The sequence below is a fragment of the Meles meles genome, chromosome 19 (assembly GCF_922984935.1).
Source record: "Meles meles chromosome 19, mMelMel3.1 paternal haplotype, whole genome shotgun sequence".
NCBI lineage: Eukaryota > Metazoa > Chordata > Mammalia > Carnivora > Mustelidae > Meles > Meles meles.
The window spans coordinates 40,897,304-40,920,033 of NC_060084.1; the positions used below are offsets into that span (position 1 = coordinate 40,897,304).

Consider the following 22,730-nt stretch of genomic DNA (forward strand, 5'->3'; position numbering starts at 1 on the left):
CATTTTTGGAAAGTTTTTATTGCAGATTCTACTCTGTGCACTGATTTTTGAGAGAAAACACTGGAAATGGATCTTCCCTGAGCAGAATACAAATGACAGCAAGACACATCTTAGCTGCTGCTGAAGAGCAGAATTATTTTCCATTAGCACTTTAAAAGCCACCGTCATTCAAGCAAAGTAGTAGCAGGTTCAGGTGCGATCTTGCAGAGGATTAAGAAAGAGTCCCCCTCCCAGGAAGCAGCACGCTCAAACACGGACGCAGCCATGGGATTTCTGAGCACCCCTCTCTCGCCGCTCGAAGCGCCAGGCAGGAAGCTGCCCGTTGTGAAGACAGGTGGCAGGCTGGGTCCCTGGTCCCACTGGGCACTCCCAGCTGGCTCTACTTGGGGCCAGAGAAGGGAGTGAAGGCCTTGTCACTGCCTGCCATGCACGCTTCAATCTCCTCCACCGTGCGGGGCACACAGGTCAGCAGTTCCATGCCGCTGGCGGTCACCACGACATCCTCCTCGATCCGGACCTGCGTCACAATGACAGAAACTCACGGGGGTGCCTGGGGGGCTCAGTGGGTTGAGCGCCTGACTCTTGGGTGTCGGCTCAGGTCATGATCTCATGGGTCCTGGGACAGAGCCCTGTGTGGGGCTCCGTGCTCAACAGGAAGTCTGCTTGAGAGTCTCTCACCCCCTCTGACCCTGCCCCTACTCAGACGCATCTAAAAAGAAAAACTCAAAAAAAAAAAAAAAAAAGAACAGACACTCTCATTCCTTCTGAGCTCTGGCCTCAGCTGCTGGTTAGAGGCACCCTTCTGAGGAGCGGTCTGTCCTGCCCGGGATGAAAGGGGCTGGCCCCTAGGCCTCTGCGGGAGGCCGTTGAGAAGCAGGCTCCTCCCCCGGGGCCATCTGTTTGCCCCGTGGGCTGGTTCCCGGCCTGGGCAGGGGTTTTGTAGAATCTGCATCTGTCTTGTTGACAGACCGCGGGAAGGCACAGGCCGGATCCTTTTCAAGAGGGGAAGTGAAGTGTCTGCCCTCCCACCAGGGCTCTTGTCTCGAAACGATGGGGTGACGCACCGCAGTGTGCGTGTGTGGGTGTCCTGGGAGCCGGGACTCGGGGCCTGTGGGCACTCACCCCGCCGAATCCCCGGAAGCGCTGCAGGACCTCGCGGTTGAAGAAGCAGGCGCGGGCTGGGTCGGCCAGGGCCTCGTCCAGGAGGTGGTCGATGAAGTAAATGCCCGGCTCCACGGTGAGCACCATACCCGGCTCCAGGTGCCGTGTGGTTCGCAGGCTCCGCAGGCCAGGCTCATCGATGCGGTCCACACCCTGTGGGGAGAGGAAGGACTCAGAGCACCGAAGCGTGGATGGAGGGCTGCGTGCTGCAGCGGCAGCCGGATGGTCACAGGCCCCCCCGGGCGAGCCCTCCCTGCATCCAGGAGTGCTGGCGCTGGCTCCGGGGGCTGCGGAGACCCTCCCCTCTCACAGATAACCCTGGGCTTGGCCGATTCCTGCCCCTTGTTACCCCCAGCATGACTGCGGAGCCCCGTGGACCCCCATGTGCACAGACCCGGGGCGAGATGCCCGAGCCGGCCGGCCTCCCGGCTCCGTCCCCACTAGACGGACGGCAGAACCAAAAAGCTCTTAAGGAAGCTTCGAGGCTTCCCACGCCGCATCATTTCTGCCAGGCAGCTTGAGTGGAAACCAGCCCTAGGAGTGCTGGGCCCTGCTCGCCCAGGCTGAGACCCGGGTTTTCCATGGGGCCTTCCAGGAGGAGGGACAGGTGCTGTCCCCAGGGCGGGCCTGCCAGTGCCAGCGGTTGTGGACATGCATGGATGCGTGCGGAGCCCGTGTGCTTGGCCCCGGGGCTGAGGCTCCGACGAGGCTCCGACCCGGCCCTCCACCCAGGCCCCTGAGCTAGTGGGCAGCGAGCAGACTTCCTGGTCGGGCTGGGAGCCTGCCCTGCCCCACTCGCAGCTCTCCCCTGGAAGCCCAGCTGCTGGAGACAGAGCTGTCATTTCTGACTGTTTGGGGGCCAAGAACATCAGACTTCAATTAGCGGTTCATGTAAGGTAACCAGAAACAGGCTGGCTCGGCCTCCGCAGCTGGGTACAGCAGGGAAGCCTGTGACCGGGATTCCGTGAGGGTGGGGATGGCGGGACACGCAGGGGAACTCGTGTACAACCACCCTGACCTGGTGTGAGCTGGGCTGGGGCGGAGGAGAGGAGGGGACACCAAGGCACCGTGACCCCTGATGCCTCGTGCTTCAGGCACAGATGCCCGTGTGGAGTAGCACCCGACCCCCTGACATTTTCTGCCCACAGGGGCGAGGCCGGAGGGCGGGGGACGCATCCCTGGGCTCAGAGGGGAGATGCTGTGGGGCCGGCCAGCGGTCTTCGGCCATCTCAAGTCTGTGCCTGTCCCCTTCCCTCCGTCCCAAGGTCGTCGGAGCCGGGGGCCCGGCAGAAGCAGCAAACTGGTAGGCTCAGGTCTCCCCGCTCCCCCTTAGCCACTGTGGGCCCAGGCCGGGCCACTCTGTGGGCGTGCCCGTGGGAGGGCGGTCTGCTCAGGCTTGGACAGAAACGAGTCCTCCGGAAATTTCAGGACCAGCCCTCCAATTGTGGGTGAGCGGAGAGAAGGAGGGGCTTCTGCCACAGCCCACCAACCCTTATCCCTTCAGAGCATTAGCTCCCAGGAGCCTCCTGCCACGGAGGCCACCCGAGCAGGCCCTAGCAAAGTGTCGGGGGCTGCACAGTGGAGAGCAGCACCCCCCCAAGGGGGAGGGGCCGAGCTCTCTTCCCTTCAGCTCCAGGCCCTAAGCCCTGGTGGTAGTGGGGGGTGCCTGCCTGTGCCGCGTCCACACCAGCTTCCGCCAGGGCAGCGGGCTGGACGAGGCCTCTGCCTTTACAGGGCGGAGGAGACCCAGATGTGTCTGAAGGCCTGAAATAAAACAAATGACTTTTATAGGAAAAGCCATATTTTTTCTACAATGTTTATCTGTCAAAAGAATAGACTCTGTGAGCACAAAGGGCTGCTTACTGGAAAAGATAAAACAGTTTGCTGCCAATTTTCTCTGGTGGAAAAAAAGCGCTCTGGCGACTAATGAATAACGAATCTCAGTTAACAATGTCTGGAAGGCCCTGCTCTTGGCTCCCTGTACACAATGTGATGGATAGAAATTAGGAAATTAAAACTGATTTTGTTTCTCCAAATTTAACTGTTTACACTTGAGGAAAAAAATAATTGAATAATAATGCTTTTCTTGAGCAATCCCCCCCCTCCCCCCCCCCCCCCCCCCCGCCCCAAAATCATCCTTCGTGCTTTCAAAATACCCTGTAGCCAACAGGCCCGGCCTAGTCTTGGCTAACTGGCTGGTGGGCCCCAGGGCGTGCACCGATTGCATAATCAGCCCCCTGTACCTTGGGCTCCAGGCCAGGAGGCAGGGCCGGGCTCACCCCCACCCACCCGGGGCCCGGAAAGGCTGCAGCCACCTGCCGGGCAGGGCCTCCCCAAGGCTGGCTGAAAGCACCCTCTGGGTGGTCCTTTCAAGAATCAGCGGGTAGGAAGGGGAGGGGAAAGCCTTGTCTGGAAATGCCTACAGAAGCCTCCTTCCCCTGCTAAGGGGGCCTGGAGGGCCCGCAGACCAGGAGGCCACGGAACCGTGCTGGGCCGGGGCTGCTGCCAAGCCCGTGAGGGGCGCTGGGCTCTGCTTGTCCCAGGAGGGACCTGAGTCAGCTGCCTCATGGCAGTGCCTCACCGCCCTGGCCTGTGTGAAGCCAGAGGCAGGACATGATGGCTGCGGTGTCACGAAGACCCAGCTCTGGGGTTCCCACTGCTCTGTGGGAACCAGAGATCTACCACCCCGTAGGGCAGGGGCTCCCCACCCTGTGCATAGCCCGGGGCTCACCAGGCAGAGCACACGTATCTGCTACCAGGCCCCGAGGCGGGGGCCACCAGAGGCAGCATGCTGGCACACTCTTGGGAACGCCCCCCACCCCCGCTGGTGCCCACAGCAGCCCAGGGCCAGCACAAAGCAATGGGTGCAGGGAGAGGAGGGGCAGGGGGTGCTCTGGGACGCCATTTCTCTTTCTCTGACCTGTCTTACTCCACCGCAGCTGGCTCCCAGAGCCCTGGGGAGGGCCACTCGGACTCACGTGTCCACACTTACCTCAGGGTAGCCTCCCACATCGTGCACATCAATGCCCAGGAAGTGGCCGAGCCCGTGAGGCATGAACACGGCTCCCAGGTGGGCCTGGACCATGGCGTCAATGCTGCCGCTCAGGAGGCCGATGCGCGCCAGCTCCTCCAGGTGGATGCGGTCGGCCAGGCGGTGCATGTCAGGCCACCAGACCCCTGTGGCTCCAAAGGAGGCTGTGATGAGCTGTGGAGACTGGCCACCTGGCCGAGGCTCCCCAAGGGAAGGTTTGTGGGACCCACGAAGCCCCTGGGCGAGCTGAGGCGGGAGGGCTGGAAGTAGGTGGCGCAGGTGCCGCTCCCGGGCCAGCTCTAAGGCCAGGCTTTCCCTGCAGCAACTGGGGATCTCAAGACCTTCCTCTTTCTCCATCGCACCCTCAGGGGTAGGCTCCTGTTGCCCACGGCCAGGTGCCCAGCTTAGGTCTAATCCCTAGCCCACGCCACGTCTGCCCTCGGCCAGTGCGGGCTTCCAGGACCAGGGGAGCCCAAGAAGATCCCTGAGCAGCAGCAGGACAAAAGCATCTGTCCCCAGCAAATGGGGGGCAGCCTCACGGAGCCCCACACCAAGCTCAGACCGTCAGGCTGTCAGGGGGCATCCCTGCACACCCCAAGGTGGGGCTGATTCACCCCTGGAGCCACTGTGGGGAAAACGGTTTCCGGGGTGAAGGTGCAGCAGGCACGGCCTGGCTGGCGGGGGTCTGCGGCCCTGCCCGCTACGAGGAGGGTTGGACCATCTCCGTGGCAGCCCAGACACCCAGTCCCCAGACTCCTGATCAAACTCATCTTTGTCCCATGTTTCTGAGGCAAAGCACCGTGGAGAGCACGTCCCCAGGCACTGAGTTTCGGGGTGAGCAACCTCCAGGGGCCCTGCCCAGGGCTCTCAGACAGCCGCCCGCAAAGAGCCTCAGCTGTTGCCAGGGCACGATGGCCCTGCCCATGGGGCTGGGGAGTCCCCACCTTCGGCCTCACTCCGAGGCACTGGGCACTCGCCCTAAGCACCCCACAAGGATGGAGGCCAGCGAAGCTCCCTGCCTCACCCCGCCGGGCTGAGTTTGGGGCAGCCACGTGCCGGCTGAGGCCAATGCGCCAGGCAGACAAGGCGGGGGCAACACCCCTGTGCAGTACTCCAGCCAGAAGGGTGGCCAGGGCTGGCCCTCGTGGCCCCCTCCATGAGGGGGGGCGAGCCTGGCTCCCAGGAGTCATCCCCACGATGCCCTGCCCTCCACACGCCTCATGACAGATGAAGGCTGCTGCCAAGGAGCACCCTGGCATTCCACACCACCGGGGGCCTGGCCGGGCCCTGTGCTGGCAAGGGCTGGGCCTGCAGGGCTGGGCTCAGGACTCTGAAACTGTGGCTGGCAGGGGGTAGCCCAAGGGCTCTATCCAGGAGGAGAGAGAGATGACAGCCCACTTCGGGACATGGGGCATGGCCCCTCAGACACGCACTGCGTTCCAGGCCTCCAGGTGGGCCCCGTCCACACAGAGCAAAAGCCCCACAGTCGGGGTCTTGGGCTGGACAGAGGCACAGAGCTGACCCAGTCTCCCCAGGGTCTGCGCGGGAGGCCCACTTCTAGGGCAGTGGCCAGCTCCTGACCACACAGGGAGGCTGAGAGGAGAAGACCCATCTCTAGAGAGAGCTTCCTTGGAGACCAGCTCCTGAGTCCTGTTCTGTTCTACCTGCCAAGGGCCACAGGGAGCCATGGAGGAGGTGGCATCCGGGCTCTGGCGCTACCCGCATGCACAGTGGGGGGCTCGGTTCCGAGCCCTAGAGGCAGAGCCAGGTGTGTGGCTCTGGGATGGCCGGGCATCCTCAGATGGAAAGCTGGGCACTGGATCCCAGCTCAGCAGCTCGCCCGCCTCCGTGAGCCTCGGATGCCTCTCTTTGTCACAAAGAGCTGCGACGCTGGCCCTAGAAAGCCAGCTGCAGAGGCTCTGGCCTGTACCAGGGGTCAGTAGCCCTCCGAGACTGTCACCAGCCCACCCAGATGCCAGTTCAACCCTTGATGTTGGCCGTGCTCCTGGGGCACCAGCCCGAGCCTCATGTCCTCGCTCCTCCCTGAGGCTGACCGGGTCTACCTCGCCGTTGCCAGGCCAGGCCACCTGTCACAGAAGTGCACGGAGGCCTGAGTCAGCCCCCCTGCCTGCGACTCAACCCCTGGGGCTCGGCCAGCACTCCCTCCCCACAGTCCTGGTTACGCCCCTCCTTGCACCCTGTCCCCCAGCCAGGCCTGCCGGCTTGCTTCTCTTGTCTCTGGACCAGAGGGCCGCTGCCTTCCCTGGGCACCCCAGGCCCGGCCTAGCAAACGCTAGTTCAAGGGAGAATACAGCAGGCTCATCCCGAAGTTCTGCTCCTGCCCTGGGGGCTCTAGGCGGAAAAGCGCCCCGGGCAGTTCTGCAGACTCTCGCTCCTGGCTGGCCTGGCCCCTGGGGCAGAGGAAGGGCATCCTGGGCGGCGGCTGACACCCCGGCTCCACAGCAACTCCGCTTCTCTTGGGCGGGGGCCTTTTCGGGTGGCTAGAGGGGAGCCCCAGGAAGTGGCCTGATGTTGAGCCCGGCCGACTTCCAAGTGGGCTGCGGCCTTGGCAGAGCGGGGAGTCAGGTATAAATCACACTCCGTGCCGGCAGCTCGGCTCCTCTCCTGTCCTCCTGGGGCTGGACGCGAGGGCCCCAGGCGGTCCCCACGGCGCCTCCTGTCTTCCTGGCCTGCGCTCCTTGGGGCTGGTCTTGCACACGCGCTCGTGGCTGGCAGGGGGCTGCTGCCTGTGTGTGGTTAGGGTTGTGACAGTGATTCAACCTCCAGCAACTTGGCCCCAGCGTCTGGCCCGGATGCTGGTTACGACACCCTGGGCCAGGGCAGGGGCCCCGAAGTGTGTGAAGGTTGCTGTCCTTGGGCTACGCTGGAGGAGTGGATGCGCCCCCTCCCTGGAGCCCTCCGTCAGCAGCCAGCAGGCACCTCGGGGCCCACGTGGCCAGCCAGCCAGAAGGCCCAGTGGTCCCCTCAGGCCGCTCGTACTGGGGATGGACGCCACACTGGGAAGCACACTGCAGACTGGGTGTCACCAGCCCTGCCCGCCCTCCTGCCTCCAGCAAGCACCGAAGCTTGTTGCCTTTGCCCTGGACATCTCCTGAATCTGACTCCTGACATCCGTGGGCCTCCTGCTGCTTTCCTGCGATTCCTCGTTCCCCCTGCGCATTCTGCACGAAGCTGGGCCCTGCCCTGAGGACAGAACCCCAAGTTCCTCAGCCTGGCCTCCCTCTCACCTGCCCCTGCGCCCCCAGCCCCGGTGGTGCTGGCATTGCCCTGTGCCTTCCACCTAATGGCCCCTTAGCTGGGACCACCTCGCCAAAGCCCCTACCTGCCATGCTCACTCCCATTCTTCTTGGGGGCCTCTGTTAAGGCTTTCTCCAGGAAGCCCTCCCTGACTGCCCCTTCCTGTGCTGTCAGAGCTCTTCCCGCCAGAGGACAGCATATAGGCCCCGCTGTGGCCTGGTCAAAGCCTGCGCACTCAGAGAGGAGTGACCCTGTCCATGAGGTAGAGGTCCTGCTCCGTGCCTGACCAATGGAGGCCTGAGGAGGAGCCCTGGCTGCAGCAGCCGGTGCTGTGACCTCACGGGCCCAGGATCTGTGTATGCCCACCCCTCTGCACACTCAGACCCCAGGGTGCCACCCTAGCAGCTGGGTTTGTGCCCCTCCCCCCCAATCTGGCTGTGGGCTCCGAAGGACCAGAGCCTGGTGCCCAGGCCTCAGTGTGCGTCCAGAACAGCCCTGGGTCATAACTGGTCTTCTGTGCCCCCAATGCCCCTCAGGCGACACCTTCACCCGACAGGGCCCAGGCCCGGGCCCAGGCTGGCTCCTTGGAGCCTTGGCAGCTGAGGCCTCCTGCCCAGAGTACGGCAGCCTCAGGGGCTCAGGCCCGAGCTCGGCCAGGAAAGCCCGCAGAGCTGAAGCCTCACAATCCAGACAAAGAGCTCACTTCATCCAAAGACAACGGCCCTCAGGAGACCCTGTGTGCGCCAGGCTCTGGGGCTGCCGCAAGCAAGGCGCGGGGCCGGGTCCCAGGGCAGGCCTGTGGGCTGCAGGGAGCTGTCTGGTAGGCCAAGCTGGCGTGAGGCTGAGGGCCTCCAGCCACCAACCCCCCCAGACCCATCTGCTGCCAGGACCTCCGGGGACCCGTTCACACTGCAGGAAGGGCAGGGGGCAGTGTGTGCCCCGTACTGCAGGCGCCTCGGTGCTAAGCGGAGGGTGGCCGGCTCCTGAAGCCTCTGTGTGCGCCACCCCCACCCCTCTCGCCTGCAAAGAGCCCGAGGGAGTAAAGGCGGCCAGGGAGGGTGAGAACTTGCCCACCACCCTACAGCCAGCAGGGGGCTCTCAGGGTAGCAGGGCCACACGGGGGCCCTCACCAGTCAGCCCTCCCTGCCCTGACTCCTGCCACAGAGGAAGCCCGTGGTCCACGTGGCGCTGTCCCTGCACCTCCGTTTGCCGCACCCCTGCATGCTTCGCCATCTCTAAGGAGAGGCCCCAGGAGAGTGTGGCCACTCCAGCCCGTCGGGAGGCAAAGCGGGCAAAGGCACCCCGACCACAGGCCATGGCAGACATGTGCTGGGCCACAGGGGCACCTCCTTCTCTCCTCACATTGGCTGCACCTCCCCACCATGCAGGTGACAGGGACCCTAACCGCTGCAGAGCAGGGAGTGGGGGAGCTGTGCACACCTGCTCACTGGAGTGATGGGGGGGTTGTTTGCATAGACAGAGACTCCCCCACCACTTTCACAGCTCAGGAGCGGTGGGGCCCTAGGCCCAAGGGTGCACTCCACACCCCCTCTGCAGGGCCCTGGTGGGCGTGTGGGGTCAGGAGTGGGGTTTGGGGGGGCCTGCAGCCTAAGCACGGGAGGCCAGGGTGGGCAGGTGAGCCCAGAGAGAGAGGAGTGTCTGGCAAGTGGGAGGCAAAGCTGGGGGGAGGGCCTGGGGACTTCAGTCGTCCCCACTGCTCTGCGGGGGCTGGAGGCACAGAGGCTACAGAATGGCCCCGGCGGCCCACGGGCACCCCTCTCTGAGGTGCTCCTGCTGGGATCACCCAGGCCTCCCTCTCAGGGGCTGAGGGGTCCCCGTGGCATACCCACTGGTCTGTCCCGGGTGGGCCACTGGGCCTGACACGGAACCCAGGGAGAGCTCGATTCCAGAAAGCAGCACAAGGCCCCTCCTGCGGGGCGGGCAGGCATCGCCGTGGCGTTCTCCCGGGTGCCGCACCCTCAAACCCTGTGCGGCCCCTCTCTGTGAGCTCGGCCGCCCTTCCCTGGCTGTCTGGGGGACAGGGAGGAGCACCCCCTGCCCCCGATCACGGGTTCCGTGTGTGCTGCAGTCGTGCCGTGCGGCTCCTCTGGGCACTAGCTGCGCCCGGCTGTCCCCTCACCATTCCCTGCGAGGCCGCAAGAAGCAGTCGTGCAGTCTCGTGTGTGTGTGTCTTGGCCCAGCAGCTGAACCCACAAACCAGGGGCATTTCCGCTAGCACAGGACATGGGGCTGACCTAGCCACGGCCTCCTTGCAGCTCTGGGGAGGTGACCTGTCCCCACTGGAGCAGCCCTGCTTGACCGGTGCCACATGGGACCCGACAGGGTCAGCCTTGGGGAACTGCCAGTGGGGTGGTCGGCGCGTCTCGATCCCCAGCCCTGGTAGGAGAGGAAGCTAAGGCCCCAGCACAGGCCCGGCCTGCGCCCCACTGTGTGCTGGGGGAGGCCCTCCTCACGCGGTGTGTGGAGATGGGCTCAGCTGAGCCCAGCCTGGTCCGGCCTGAGGCCTTCTGCCTGCCCCGAGAGTGACATGGCCAGGCAGCTTCATGGGACAGAGGTGCCCGCGGGAGTGTGGGGTCAGAGCACCAAGCCCTTCCCAGGCAACCGGGGCCCTGTGGACTAGCCTGTGGGCTGGCCACTCTCTGGGCAGGATCGGGGCTGCCCTGTCAGTTGGCCAGGACAGCAGCTGGGGAAGTGCCACCCATGTCCCAGCAGACTTTCCTGCGGATGGGTAGGCAGGTGGGGGTAGGCCAGCCTGGGCCCTCACCCCCCATCTCAACCTCCGGCAGAAGCTAAGCACGGCCAGGGGCCTGAACCCTGGAGCTCCGAGCTGAACAAAGAGACCGCCTTTCCGAAGCTCCGCCTGCCGACCCTCCAACCCTTGCCCTCCCTCCCCAGCACCAGGCTCGGGTTGGCCTGACTTTGCCTGCCTGGCTCTCTGGTGTGGACCTGGTCACCCGCCAGCCTCCCTCGCTGAGCTGCAGCCCACCCCCACCACCTCCTCGAGGGACCCAGCATGGGGGGTCGGGCCACAGGGCCCCCCACGGACTCACAGACAGCAGATCCTGGCTCCGACCTCAGAGGGCGGGGGCGCCAGGCCTTCCAGCCCTTGGCCTGGACTCCAGAACATCTATCTAAACTCACAACTGCTCCTGCTGCCGGCCACGGGGTGGAGGGAGACACTAGGGAGCGCCCCACGGCACTGCGCTGGTGGCGTAGAGAGAGGGAGTGAGGACAGCAGGGAGGGTCATGGCCCCCAGTGACTGCAGATGGTATCCCCAGGCAGAACAGAGGATGCCTCCCAGGTTTAAAGGTCAGACCCTCTCTCCCCCTGCCCATGGGGGGGCCCCCAGCCCACTCCTTCCAGCGCCCTTCCTGCACCTCCCCCACAGGGGAACCGGCCACCCCATCCCATGCTCTTTTGCCTCCATGCAGCAAGCGTCCAGAAGGTTCCCTGTATTTGTGCTCCCAGGCTGACTAGGCTTCTTAAACAAGTGATGAACACAAGATCTCCTTTCCTTCTGCAGTCACCAAACCCCACAAGTCCTGTCACCTTGTCACCCCAGCAGAGACTTAACTTGCAGGTTTTCCATTCTTGTCTTCCCTTGGGGGCCGAGTTCCCCAGCTTGGGACTCCCCTGACTGCCAAGCTCTGCCTGGACCAGTGAGGGTGCCAGGAGGGGCCTGGGTCCACCAGTATCTCTCCATGGCTCCCCAGCCTCGGCTGGGGGCCCGGTGGCCAGACGGGGGCCATCTGGAAAGGCTGCTCAGGGTGCCTCTCAAACTGACACCTTCTCAAACCCGGCCTCCTGACTGAGGCTGTGACTCCTCCCAACACCTGGCCTGGGGGCCCCGGGGTTCTTTAGCCAACACACAACCCCCAGGCTCGAGAGGCCACAGTCTGGGGACCTTCCTTTCCTAAGGAAGGGCTCTACGAAGGGATACCAGGCCGACTGCACAGTCCCTCTGATTTCAGAACGAGCTCGGATCCCAGCCTTCGAGGATATCATGGCCAGGCCCCCGGAGGGCCCTGCGGCAGCCACCCACCATTTCCTGAGCACCGCGAGGCCAGAGGCAGCCCGAACCAACAGGCGCCCCAACACCCAGCCAAATGCTGGTGTTGGCATCTGCCGGTCAAGCTCTCTCTGGAGGGGGCCCTGCTCTGGGACAGGAGGGGGGACGCGCTGACACCCCAGGGGCCCCTGCTCGCAGGGGTTCTTGCTGGTGGAGGGCGTCCGATGGGGTGCAGGGTGACTTCAGGCCAAGCTCCCCAATTCCCAGCCTTGTCCCTCCTTGGTGGTCAACCCCTTTCCCAGTGCTGCTCCTGGGGCTCCGACACCATAGGCGTCTCAGCCAGTTTAGCCCGTGAAGGGGGATGGATTCAGGCTGTGGAGGGCCCCCCCAACGGCCACAAGCGTCCTCACCTGGCTTCATGGCGCTCATGACGGCTCGGCAGCTCCGCAGCACCGCCTCATAGATGGCCTTCTGGTCTGCAGTGAACTTGCCATTGGCCGGGAAGGAGCACGTGATGTCAGAGGAGAAGCAGTAATACTCTCCACCCATGTCGAACAGGCTGCAGGGAGAGGCGGCTGTGAGGCTGGGAAGCCCCCTGCCCCAGACCCTTGCCCACAGGGCTCAGGGGCAGCCTGCTGGGCCCCACGGGTGTCAGGGTGCTGAGCTCCAGCCACCTTGCCACATCGCTGGGGCACCAGCAGTACAGGGCCTCCCCTGCTGCTGTGTCCTCACGATGCTTGCTCAGGAGACCTCTGACCGCAGAGCAGGGAAGCCCGAAGGGACCCGCACACACTCCCCTGTCCTCCTGGGCTTGTGCTGGCCAGCATCTAGACGCCCAGCGGGGGGCCTGACCTGGAGAATGGGGGAGGGGCAGAGATGTCCCCAGGCCCTGACTCACCACCTGGCCTCTACCTGAGCATCCCCACAGACCCTCCTGGGACTTCTCGGCCCCAGCGCTGCTCACGGGAGCCGGGCAGGGGCCTTGGGATGGAGGCACCCACCCGGGGGGCAAGGTGGGCCAAGCCACACCACCCAGCTCTCCTGGGCCCCAGGGTGTGAGTGAAAACTCCGCCACTGACTCTGTTCCAGCACCATGGGACCCCTGAGCAGAGGGCGGTGTCCTTCTCCCTGCTGGGATGGGCCAGATGTGCTCTACCACGGCCGGAGGTCAGGCCCGGGACAACAGAGCAGATGGCAGTCCCCATGTCCTACAGGGCACCCCCCGCAACCCCCGGGGTGGAGAGGAGGAAGGCTAGGAGGCCCCAAGCTGGGGTCTGAGAGCCAGCAGAGGTAGGCTGCCAAGTCACGAGGGTGGCACAGAGCACCTGGCCGCCAGACCGCCTGTGCCAGCGCCCAGTGTGGTGGCGCTAGAAGGGAGAGGGGCGGGTCTCTCCGCCGCCTTTGCTGCCTGCCCGTGTACAGAGGCCCAGGAGCCAGGGCCTCAGCATCCTCAGTGGTCAAGGGCAGGAAAGAATCCCCACCCCCGCACTCTGCGTGCTGGAATGCGACAGGATCCATGAATGGCTGCTGGGTCACCATGCTGACAGGACCCCAAATGAGAGCAGAAGAGTGTACAGACGGAGAAGCCCCCCATCCTGTCCCCCGTCCCCCCGAGCATCTCGGCAGGCCGCTCGCCAGCGGGCATACGGAGGGGGCCCTCCAGCACCCTCGGCCCCTTCATCAGCCAAGCACAACGCCGATGGAGACAAAGCCAACTGAGGGACAGCGGTCCAGCCCTGGCCCGGGATTCTGCTGCGTCCCCAGTGCCAGGTGACCAGAGCTGGGTGGAGCCGAAGGGTGGGGCTGCCCTCTGCCACTGTGCCCGGCTCTGTCCTCCGTCTGCAGCTGCACAGATCCTGGCAAACCTGAGCCCGGGGCAGGGCTGTGCTCTCCCCCAAACGCAAATCCTTGTGGTGAGCTCAGCGGCTCGACCAACATCCCAGGGGCTGCCTGAGCACCTGCCTTTGGGGCTCTGACCCTGGACGACAGAAGAGGGGGTCCCGGTCCCCACCTGTGGAGGAGTCGGGCCTGAGAGGCAGCACGCGCTACTCCAAAGAGACAAGAATCTTAAAGGAAAAACTTGAAGAATGCTCAGGACCCCCAGACACTTCGCTGGAATCCAAAGTCCCCTGCCAAGCGAGCGCTTTTTAATCTCCTGTCTTTTTCCGGTTGCAAAACACCATAAACAGTGTCAACAGAGCAAAAAGCACTAGATAACACCTCAGGTGATTCTCAGGGGGTGGGGGGAGGGCCCCAACCAGTATGGCACGAGAACTCCAGGCCGGGTCAAAGTCACAGACTCTAGGGGACCCCGCCTGGGGCAGGCTCGTGGAGTGACCCGAAGACAAGACAGAGAGGCCTTGAACAGACACGCCTGGGAGGCTCCACACACAACAGGGAGTTCGGGCCAATAGCCTGCAGACTGACGGCTGTGGGGAGCACTCTCGCCCCCCAGAGCGGCCAGGAGGGTGGCGCACGTCTCAGAGAGCGCCACCTGCAGAGAGCGTGAGGCTCTGAACACGGGCCCGCAAAGCCCCGTGTCAGGGGGGTCAGCAGCTCAGAGCCCAGCGACGGGCCCTCCTGTCCTGACTCCAGCACCGGGCCCCCTGGGCCTTAGCACTTTTCCCTTCAAGCAAGGGACGCTACTGCCGCCGTGTCCTCTCGGGGCTGGCGTGTAGGCAGGCGTGAGGAGTGGATCTGTATGGGGCCACCGCCCAGTTCCACACTGGGAGTAGAGCATTCCCATTCGCAAGGCAACAAAGGAACCTGGCTTGTGGTTTGTTGATTCAGAACGTCCGAGAATGGCCTGAGCACACAGGACGCAGCTGGGGGCTTGGGCGACACAGACTTGTGGGGGCCACCCCACCGGGGGGCAACCTGCAGCAGCACCCCTGCGGCAGACGGCCGGACGGTGCTGATCTCAGAGAAAAACAGAACTGCAACTATTTAAGAAACGAGGAAGCCCACGAACACACTGAAGGCTGGTCACGGAGAGCAGCGGAGACGGGATGCTTCTCTGGGGCAGACGAGACTCAGGCCCGAGTGCTCCACACACGCTTCTCAAAAACACAGCAAGAATGTGGAACGGGGTGCCGGGGGCCCCTCAGCCAGCCCGGCCAGACTCAAGAAGACCTCGCTTGGCTCTGTTGGGTGAGGCCCGCCCGCTCGTAGCAGAGGGAAGTGAGCGCCCAGGCGGCCAGTTCCATCCTGCCCAGCGCCGCTCGGGCACGGGGCTGGAGTCTATTTTCGTGATCTCAGTTCCCTATCTTTTTCTGCTTAAAAAAAAAAAAAAAAAAAAGTTCCCCTCAGAGTTCCTACACGCATAGGTTACTCAGATTCAAGGCACTCCGGAAGCCAGGGACGAAAGCCGCGTCTTCCATAAATCATCTCCCTCCAGCTCTCCTGTGCCCGCTTCACCCGTCCTCCAGCACAAAGCGACAGTGGGGAACTGGGTCATCCTTTGGCCCCCCTGAGCACTCAGGATCCCCCTCCCCCGCTGCCTGGGGACACCCACCGGGCTGCTACCATCTTTGGCAGAGCGACACTATGTGATAATCTAAGACATCTGGGAGCCGTTACGCATCTCCAAGCAATACGCTGGCGTGCCTCTGCGCACATGTGTTTATCTGGTTCTATTTCTGGCCGGGATGAGAAGTTCTGTCTGCCCTTGGCTCCTCCTGGGCAGCTTCATGCCCGGGCTGCCCGCCACACTTGGCTCAGCCTGGCCCTCTCCAAACCCCACTCAGCTCCCCGGGCCCCACCGTGGGGACCGGCCTGCCCCGGGGCAGAAGGCCTCTGAGATGGTCAGGCCAGTGATGCAGGCTTGGGCAGTATCCCGGGGAAACGCTGCTGTGCACGTACAAGGCTCTCAGTGCTCAGTGTCTAGTCTGACTCTTTACTGTTCTGAGCTGCAGCCTCGCCCCCGTCCGCCTGTCACCCAAACCTGGCGCTGGGCCTGTCCGCCATGGCAGGAGCATTTCAGACCTCCACTCGCCGCCGCCCCAGCCTGCGTTCCAGGGGATTTCTGAGAAGCAGGAAACTCCTGCTTCCCTTCAGACCTCAGCATGAGAGAGGAAGACGTGCTGCTCGCTTTCCTGATCATGTCCTACAGCGGGTAGCCCCTCCGGACGAGGCATGTGGCCCACCTACCCGCCCCCCAACCTGCCCTTCCGTGGGATGCCCAGGCCCCATGGTGACCGGTGGGGCTGAGGCCATCACTTGGAGGCCATGGGCTGACTCATCAAGCAGACCTCTCCCCAGTACCTTCTAGGCATCCCTGTCCCCCCCCCCCCCGCAGCCCCGGGGACAGCTGTTCCTCTGGGGCTCAGGCGAACAGGAAAGTTGCCCAAGTGACCAGCCCCCAGAGCCCCAGAGCCCGCGAGGCCCAGGGTATAGGCTCGGGCTGGGGGCATCCTGTGTGTCTGGAGAGAACTGTGTTTCCCATTCTACAGATGGTGTGGGGAGAAGTGGAGAGCCTGTGTGGGGCCATGTCCCCAGGAAGGCCGTATATGACACAGTGACTATCCACTCAAGCGCTCGTGCCCCTGTGGCACAGCAGACGAGGGCTGGGCATCAGGGCAGTGGCCTCTGCCAGGGAGGGCCGGAGTCGTGTCACGAGCCCGGCACATGCTTCGTTTCACTTTTTTGGTCAGCAGTGTCCCGTGATGTCTGTGAGCACCCAGGCTGGACCAGCGCTTTTCAAGCCGGGGGCGGTGAAGTCAGAGCGGGGACAGGTTCTAGTCTGGTAGGTCATCCCCTACACGCGTGGGATGGGGCCCGAATGTGAGGGCGCTTTTCACTGGGACGGAAAGTGAGGGCTACGGCCACGGGTCTGGCTGTCCAGGCTAGCAGGGTCTGGCCCCCCCCACCGATGTCCAGGCTAGCAGGGTCTGCCCCCCCCGATGTCCAGGCTAGCAGGGTCTGGCCCCCCCCCGATGTCCAGGCTAGCAGGGTCTGGCACCCCCCCCCGATGTCCAGCCTAGCAGGGTCTGCCCCCCTCCTCCCCCCGGAGCGTGTTCTCTTACCCTGAGGCCTGGGCATGTGTTTAAGATCACTGAATCCTTGGTATGGGGCTGCTGAGTGGAAGTCAAGTGTTCCTTCGAGAACAAGGGAATAGGGGTCTGGGCTGGGCCTGGCACCAAGGCTCAGGCTCTGGAAGGGACACTGGTTCTCTGAAGTCAACCAGGACATCAGGCTCCAGGACAAGGGAGGCCTGGAGGCTCCCTCACCTTGGCCCCGCCACCAGCTGGGGGGAGCCCCCCTCAGTCCAGCCCTGCCACCCAGACTCGCCCCTCCCTGGGGCAGCAGGGGACAGAAAGACAGAGCAAGAGGCTCCTGGGAACAGGCAGGACCGTCCCATCACAGCCTGCGGGATACCAAGGAAGCTGCTGGGGCCCTGGGGTGAGCGGTGCCCGCCCCTCACAGCCTGCAGGCCTGGTGCATGGTGGCCCGGGATGGAGTGGGTGAGGTAGGGTGGCACCCCCCAGGCAGTTAAATATCTAGTCCGTGTCAAACCTGTGGAACTAACTGAGAATGAGACAAGGGCAGGAAGGAGCCGGGGATAATGGCACCGGTGGCAGGAAGGGTGGCCAGCTAGGGAAAGAGCCTGCGTTGGCCACGACCCCTCATAGGCCTGTCCCCTCCTCTGTGGAAGGAAAGGATGGGTCAGCTTGGGGGGTGTGACGTGGCCAGCAGGGGCCACTGACGCCAGCAACAGGTCAGGTGTCTCCAGGGGCTTCCCTGGGAGGAAAGCCCATTTTTCTCCGGGCAGAGAGAAGCAGGGCTGCGGTCACTGTGCGCTGCGTCCCCACTTCTGCCAGTCAGCGGGGCAAGGCAAGCGAGACAGGGCATCAGGCTGTTAACAGGGCAAGGAGAAATAGAGGCCCCCGAGCCCTGACAGGAGAGGAGAGGAGATGGGGAGAGGACATAGCATGGGGCTGGGACAGGCGTCTCCGCTAACTGAGCGGGCTGCCCCCTCCACGCCCCAGGGGCAGCAGGACAGAGCCTCCAGCAGGGAGGAGGCCCTCCCACACATCCTGGGACAACGCTGCCCTCTTCTGGCCAGTGCTGGGATGGCCGGCTCCCACCCACCGGCCGCATCCTGCCTGCAGCTGGGCAACCCAGGCCTGGGCATCCTTAAACAGGTGCTCCAGAAGGTTCTGAGGATGACCACAGGGCATTCTACCTCAGGAACCCCACTCCCTGATCAGATGGCGGGAGTGGGAGGCAGCAGTGGTGCGGGAGGGGTGTCCCTGCTGTCCTCCAAATCAGAACCCACAGGAGGCACACCCTGGACCCCTTCTGACTCTGCCCCTGGGGTGATGCTGCTGAGGGTCCCTGGGGACACAGGAGCGCTGCAAAGGCCAGCCTCAGACCAAGTGGAGCACAAGGGAGGATCCGATTCTGGGTACCCCGCTTCCCAGTGGATTTGAACATGGACAGTGGCGCTCCCTGGTGGCCACAGGTGGCATACCAGCCCCCTGGCACTTCCATCTGCCTTGGGCACTCTGGTTTTCAAAACCCTGGCTGGCAGTGCGAAGCCAGGGCAGCCCAAGGGCGCCACATCTGTTTTCACAACATCCGTGCTCACAGCCACCTGGCTGGAGCTGATATGGTCGGGAGGGGTCTTCCCGGGCTCCCACCCAGAAAGGGAGTCCAGGGCCAGAGCCCCACCATCCTTTGGGCGAGCATGTGAAGAGCATGTGTGAGCAGGAGTTCCAGGCTCCTGCGGCCCTGTCCGACGAGGTCTACCACTGCCTCAAACGCCAGAACAAAAAGCAGCTAATGGCTTCTCTAGGACTGTGGCTGGGAGACAGTTCCTGGAGAAGCTGTGAAAGGGCTCTGAGAGTCAGGGGAAAAGGTCCAAGGGGCCCCCCAAGAGGCCTCATGGCTCTGAGGGAGCTGAGTGCGAGACCCCCAGGGATCTGAAGCCACATCAAAGTCCGGGTCCCTACCTGTCCTTCATGCGGAGCAAGTGGGGCTGATCCGACAGAGAGACATGGGAAGGGGGCCCTGGAGCGGGCGTGGTGGACCAAGTGGTCCTCGCTGCCCAGCCCCGGGTGACAAGGCGGATGTGGAGGGCAAACCAGCCTGCCTAACCCACGAGGCCTGTTCCCAGGCCATGACTGGGGCCGACAGCAGCCTCGGCCCAGCTCCTGGGAAGGGGCTGGTCCCAGAGGAACAGGGCATGGCAGGGTGGGCTGGCCTCATGCCCCACCAGGCACTCACCCAGAGGACAGCGCGGCGCTGGAAACACAGAACAGGCTCGAGAGCTACCTGCCTCAGGCTCTGCGGAGCCTCTCCCCACCAGTCTGTCATGGAACCCGCTGCTGGAAGGTGGGCCTCGTGGTCCCGGAGCACTGGCAGAAGGCCAGCCTGCTGGCGCCGAGGACGGTCACCACTGCCACTCTCACCCGCCAAGGCCACGCTGCGCCGGGCTCCCCACTCAAAACCGCTTATTCTTGCCGACTCCTCCCAGGGCTGGGTGTGGATGGAGAAGCTGAGCCTCGGGGCACGGGCCACTCGGCCAGGGAGGGGGAGGGCAGGGGCAGGAACTAGGGACCTTCTGCGCTCATCATCACACGTCACACGACCTGGGTTCTCTGAGGCTCCGTGTGGGGGGCTGGGACACGTCTGGGACTGGAGACAGAGGGACAGGAATGCTGGCTGCCTCTCAGCCCCCACCCCCACCTTCTCCAGCAGACCCTGACTGTCCCGGACCCTCTCCGGCCCCAAGCAGCCCCTTCCTCAACATTCAAATGTCTCTGGGGCATTTTCACCTGACTTCAAGAGACTGCGACCCAGGGCCTACCAGCAGGCGGGCGCCTGGAACAGTGGTGCTCTGGGAGACACTCAGCTCCAGGAAAAACTCCACACTATGCTCCGTTTTGGTTTCATACCTGATGATGAAGTATCGTGGCTTTTATGTTAGGATAACAGAGTGATCTATTATTTACTGAACACCGTAGGCGCGGCAGATCAATTTCAATAAAACAATGGATTATAAACGCTGCCAGCAATCTGGCAATGGCAGTAATCAACAAAACATGTTGTTCTAAATGCTGCATAATAAATTGACTATAATAAACTCATAATTATTCTACTGGCTACATTTCAAAGTTAGCACTAGAAAAATAAAATCACCCATTTGGACTTGGCATTCACACCCACGGGATTCCTGGATCACTCCTGTCTTAGCTGCAAGCAGGAGACGTAGGTGCCGTGCCCCCAGGAGGGCCGGGGCCACATCTGGGCCCGGTGAAAAGCTGATGTACCCCGCGCCTTGGTCAGGCCAGCCCCAGCCCAGCAGCGGGCAGCCTCGGGACATAGCTGTGACCAGCCTCTCAGGGAGTGAGGACCGTAGTGGGGGCAGATAAAGAGGAGCGTGGAGAAGCAGCCACGTCCTCTGGGGTGTGCCAAGCTCAGAGAGGAGAAAAATCATGGCCACATGGCAATGCCACAGGGCCCTCCAGGAGGCCAGAGCTGGCCCTAGGACAGCTGAACCTCTCTGGTACGGCCAGGTTGCTGTTTCTGCCCAGGGACTAGAGTTCCACATCCTGGACTCCTGGCCCAGCCAGAATGAGCAGCACAAAGGGCACTGGAAAGGCTCCAGGACACAAAAGTCTGTGGAGACGCCAGGTGGTCTCTCTTTGGGGCCACCTGTGGCTCAGCCATGGTCCAGAGGGCACAGCCCTCCCCTCTCTGGCCTTGGCCTCCAGCTGAGCCAAGTTTAAGGTAGCCACCTCCCTCCCTAAATTCCTCTGGCTCTGTACCTGGGCCCTCCCTGTGTCTCAGTGACCTCACCTACACGTTGGGGGTGGGGGGTCCATGGGTGAGGACAGGGTAGATATCCCTGGGGCCAGGTACTGGGGAAGGTCCTGTCAGGGTTTCCACACACCCCTTGGCCCCTGTACCAAGAAGGACCTGCGCCACTCTGGGAGGGGTTCAGTCGCTTCAGGTGTCCACCTGTGTATGTTCCCACCCCTGCTCTGCTGGTCCAGGCCCGGGAAAGGGCACATGAGCTCGTCCCTGCCTTTCTGACACATTACTTCTGCCCCTTCCTGCTGTTCTGAGAGTCATGTGCTGGCTCCACTGATAGAAAAGTAAACTGAGGCTCCGAGAGGGAACTCCGTGGCTTTGTGTCCTCCCAGGAAGCTGAGCAGGCTCTGGCAGACAGCAGTCCCAGCCAGAACAGCCCGTCCCGCTACTGACCCGGGGTGAGTGCAGAGCCCGCAGCCAGCCACGGAGGCCGGTGTGCCCTGTGGCAGGGACAGAACCCCTGGGATTGGGTAGATGTCTGAAAACACTTCGTAGGGATAGCCCAGAACACGGCTCACACCCCCCAGTGGATGTGGGCCAGGGCCTCCTGTGTGCAGGCTCCCCCAAACCACCACAAGGCTGGGCTGCAGGTGCGGGAGGAGGTCAGGATCTGGCCGCCGTAGCTCCAGCCAGGGACAGAGCCTAGCGGGGCGACACCCACAACGTGACGCGAGGCACGATGCTGCCAGGGAGCAGGCCAGTGGGACTCTTGCTCAGGTGCCCCTGCAACCAGGAGCCTCGAGTCCCAAAGAACTGGGTGGGACCGACCGTGAGTGTCTCCCTCCCCGTGTGTTGATGACCATGGCAAGATGCCTGATGACCAAGACAGGGGGGCCTGTGGGTGGCTCTCAGTGGTCCTGTGGCCGCCTGGGCTCCCCCTGCCCGACATCTGGGTGGTGGAGAGGAGAAGTGGGGAGTGCCCAGTGCCTGTTAGTCCAAGAGAGAGCTGGTCCCGGTCAGCAAAACACCCACAGATCCCTGCCAAGGCCCGGGGCAGCTGCCCAGACAGGTGCGGACCATGAGTGGGACTGCAATCCTGCCAACGGGAGAGTCCGTCGGGGGTGCTGGGGGCCACAGACCCTGCCCATGTCTGCTTGGTCAGGGCTCAAGCAGATGCTCCGAGCACCTAAGTTGTGCTCAGGAAAGCCCTGCAAATAGTCTTGAAGGTCAAGTGCCCCTGTGACCTTGTGAACTCATGGCCATTTATGGATGGCTGAGGCTGGCAGGACTCCCAGGGCAGCAGGCTCCTCAGGGGTCCTCCCTGCTCCAGACTAGGGCCCGCCCTCCTGGTACCGAGATGGAGGTGTGAGTGTGGGGCAAGTGCCAGTGGCTGGCTCAGTCCCCCTCTGAGGCTGGGTGTCAACCCCTCTGTGCTCCCCCTGCCATGCACAGAGTCCCCTGCACCCACTCGTGGGGCTTCTCTGGCCTTGCAGAGAAGGCGCCGTGCAGGCAGGCAGCCCTGGCAAAGAAGTCTGGGCCAGAACAGACAGGGCCTCCCAGGGCTCAGCCCTCTCAGGGTGGGACCAAGAGGACCCCCCAAGTCGGTCCTCCGGGTGGCGGAGACCCCCCCACCCCATCGCGGCCCCGTGGGTCAGAGGCAGAGCCAGGGCAGGGGCGGCTCGGGGCTGGCCTCACTCACCACATGTCTCCATCCTGGATGGTCCGGTCGTTGGGGGCCCCGGCATGTCCGTAGTGCAGCACTGCCGAATTCTCACCACTGCAGAGCACCGGGGGAGGTCAACACCCGTCCTCCCCCAGCAGGTCCTGGGCCATGAGCAGGACCACCCCCACTCCGGCAGAGGCCCGGGGGCGCGGGTGGGGCAGGTGGGGCCCTGCGGCCGGCGGCCAGCCTCATGGCTTGTGGCTCCCGTGCTGACACTTGCAGGGCTCCCCCAGACGAGCGCCATGCGGGCAGGTGCCCTTGGGGCTGGGGATGTTGGAATGGTGGGGGAACAGGGTCTGAAGCCTGGGGAAGGGACCCCGGGGAACCCCTCCCTTCCTGGTGGAGGCAGGGGGGAGGCCCAGGGGGAAGGGCCCGGACCCCGCAAGGGGCCGCCGTGCTGCCAGCCTCGCTCCTCTACTCAAGCTTGCTTCCCTAATGAGCGACGCCTTTAAGAAAAAAAGGACTTCTAAGTCTGTCCAAAGGAAAAAAAAAAAACCCACCTGGGTGTAATATTTATGGCCCTGTTCGGGAGTCTCAGGAATCATAAAAGTAGAAATAATGATTTTTCTCTCTATCCACCAGAGAAGAACATTTCCAAAGACTGAGATGCTCGTATGTATTATTCATGCGCTGAGGACGTGCACGTCGGCAGAGCTGCGGCCCCATCCTGGCTGGGCGGAGGCCAGACCCTCTGACCCGGGGCCGGGGCTGGGCCAGGAGAGCCCAGTGTGCCAGGGAGTGGAGGGGGCCACCCCCAGCCAGGATGTGC

General features: G+C 63.5%; 1 protein-coding gene across 3 annotated transcripts in view; it reads right to left on the reverse strand.

Moving 5' to 3' along the window:
• The window catches only part of PEPD (peptidase D), a 108,611-nt gene continuing 85,881 nt past the window's right edge, over positions 1-22,730 (reverse strand). For all 3 annotated transcript variants that reach the window (XM_045987361.1, XM_045987359.1, XM_045987358.1), the window contains 5 exons: positions 21,938-22,015; positions 11,892-12,040; positions 4,154-4,338; positions 1,123-1,314; positions 1-517 (listed from right to left, as the gene is read on the reverse strand). In XM_045987361.1, the coding sequence (XP_045843317.1) occupies positions 380-517; positions 1,123-1,314; positions 4,154-4,338; positions 11,892-12,040; positions 21,938-22,015 (742 nt within the window). In that variant the 3' untranslated portion in view covers positions 1-379. The remainder of the gene's footprint in view (positions 518-1,122; positions 1,315-4,153; positions 4,339-11,891; positions 12,041-21,937; positions 22,016-22,730) is intronic.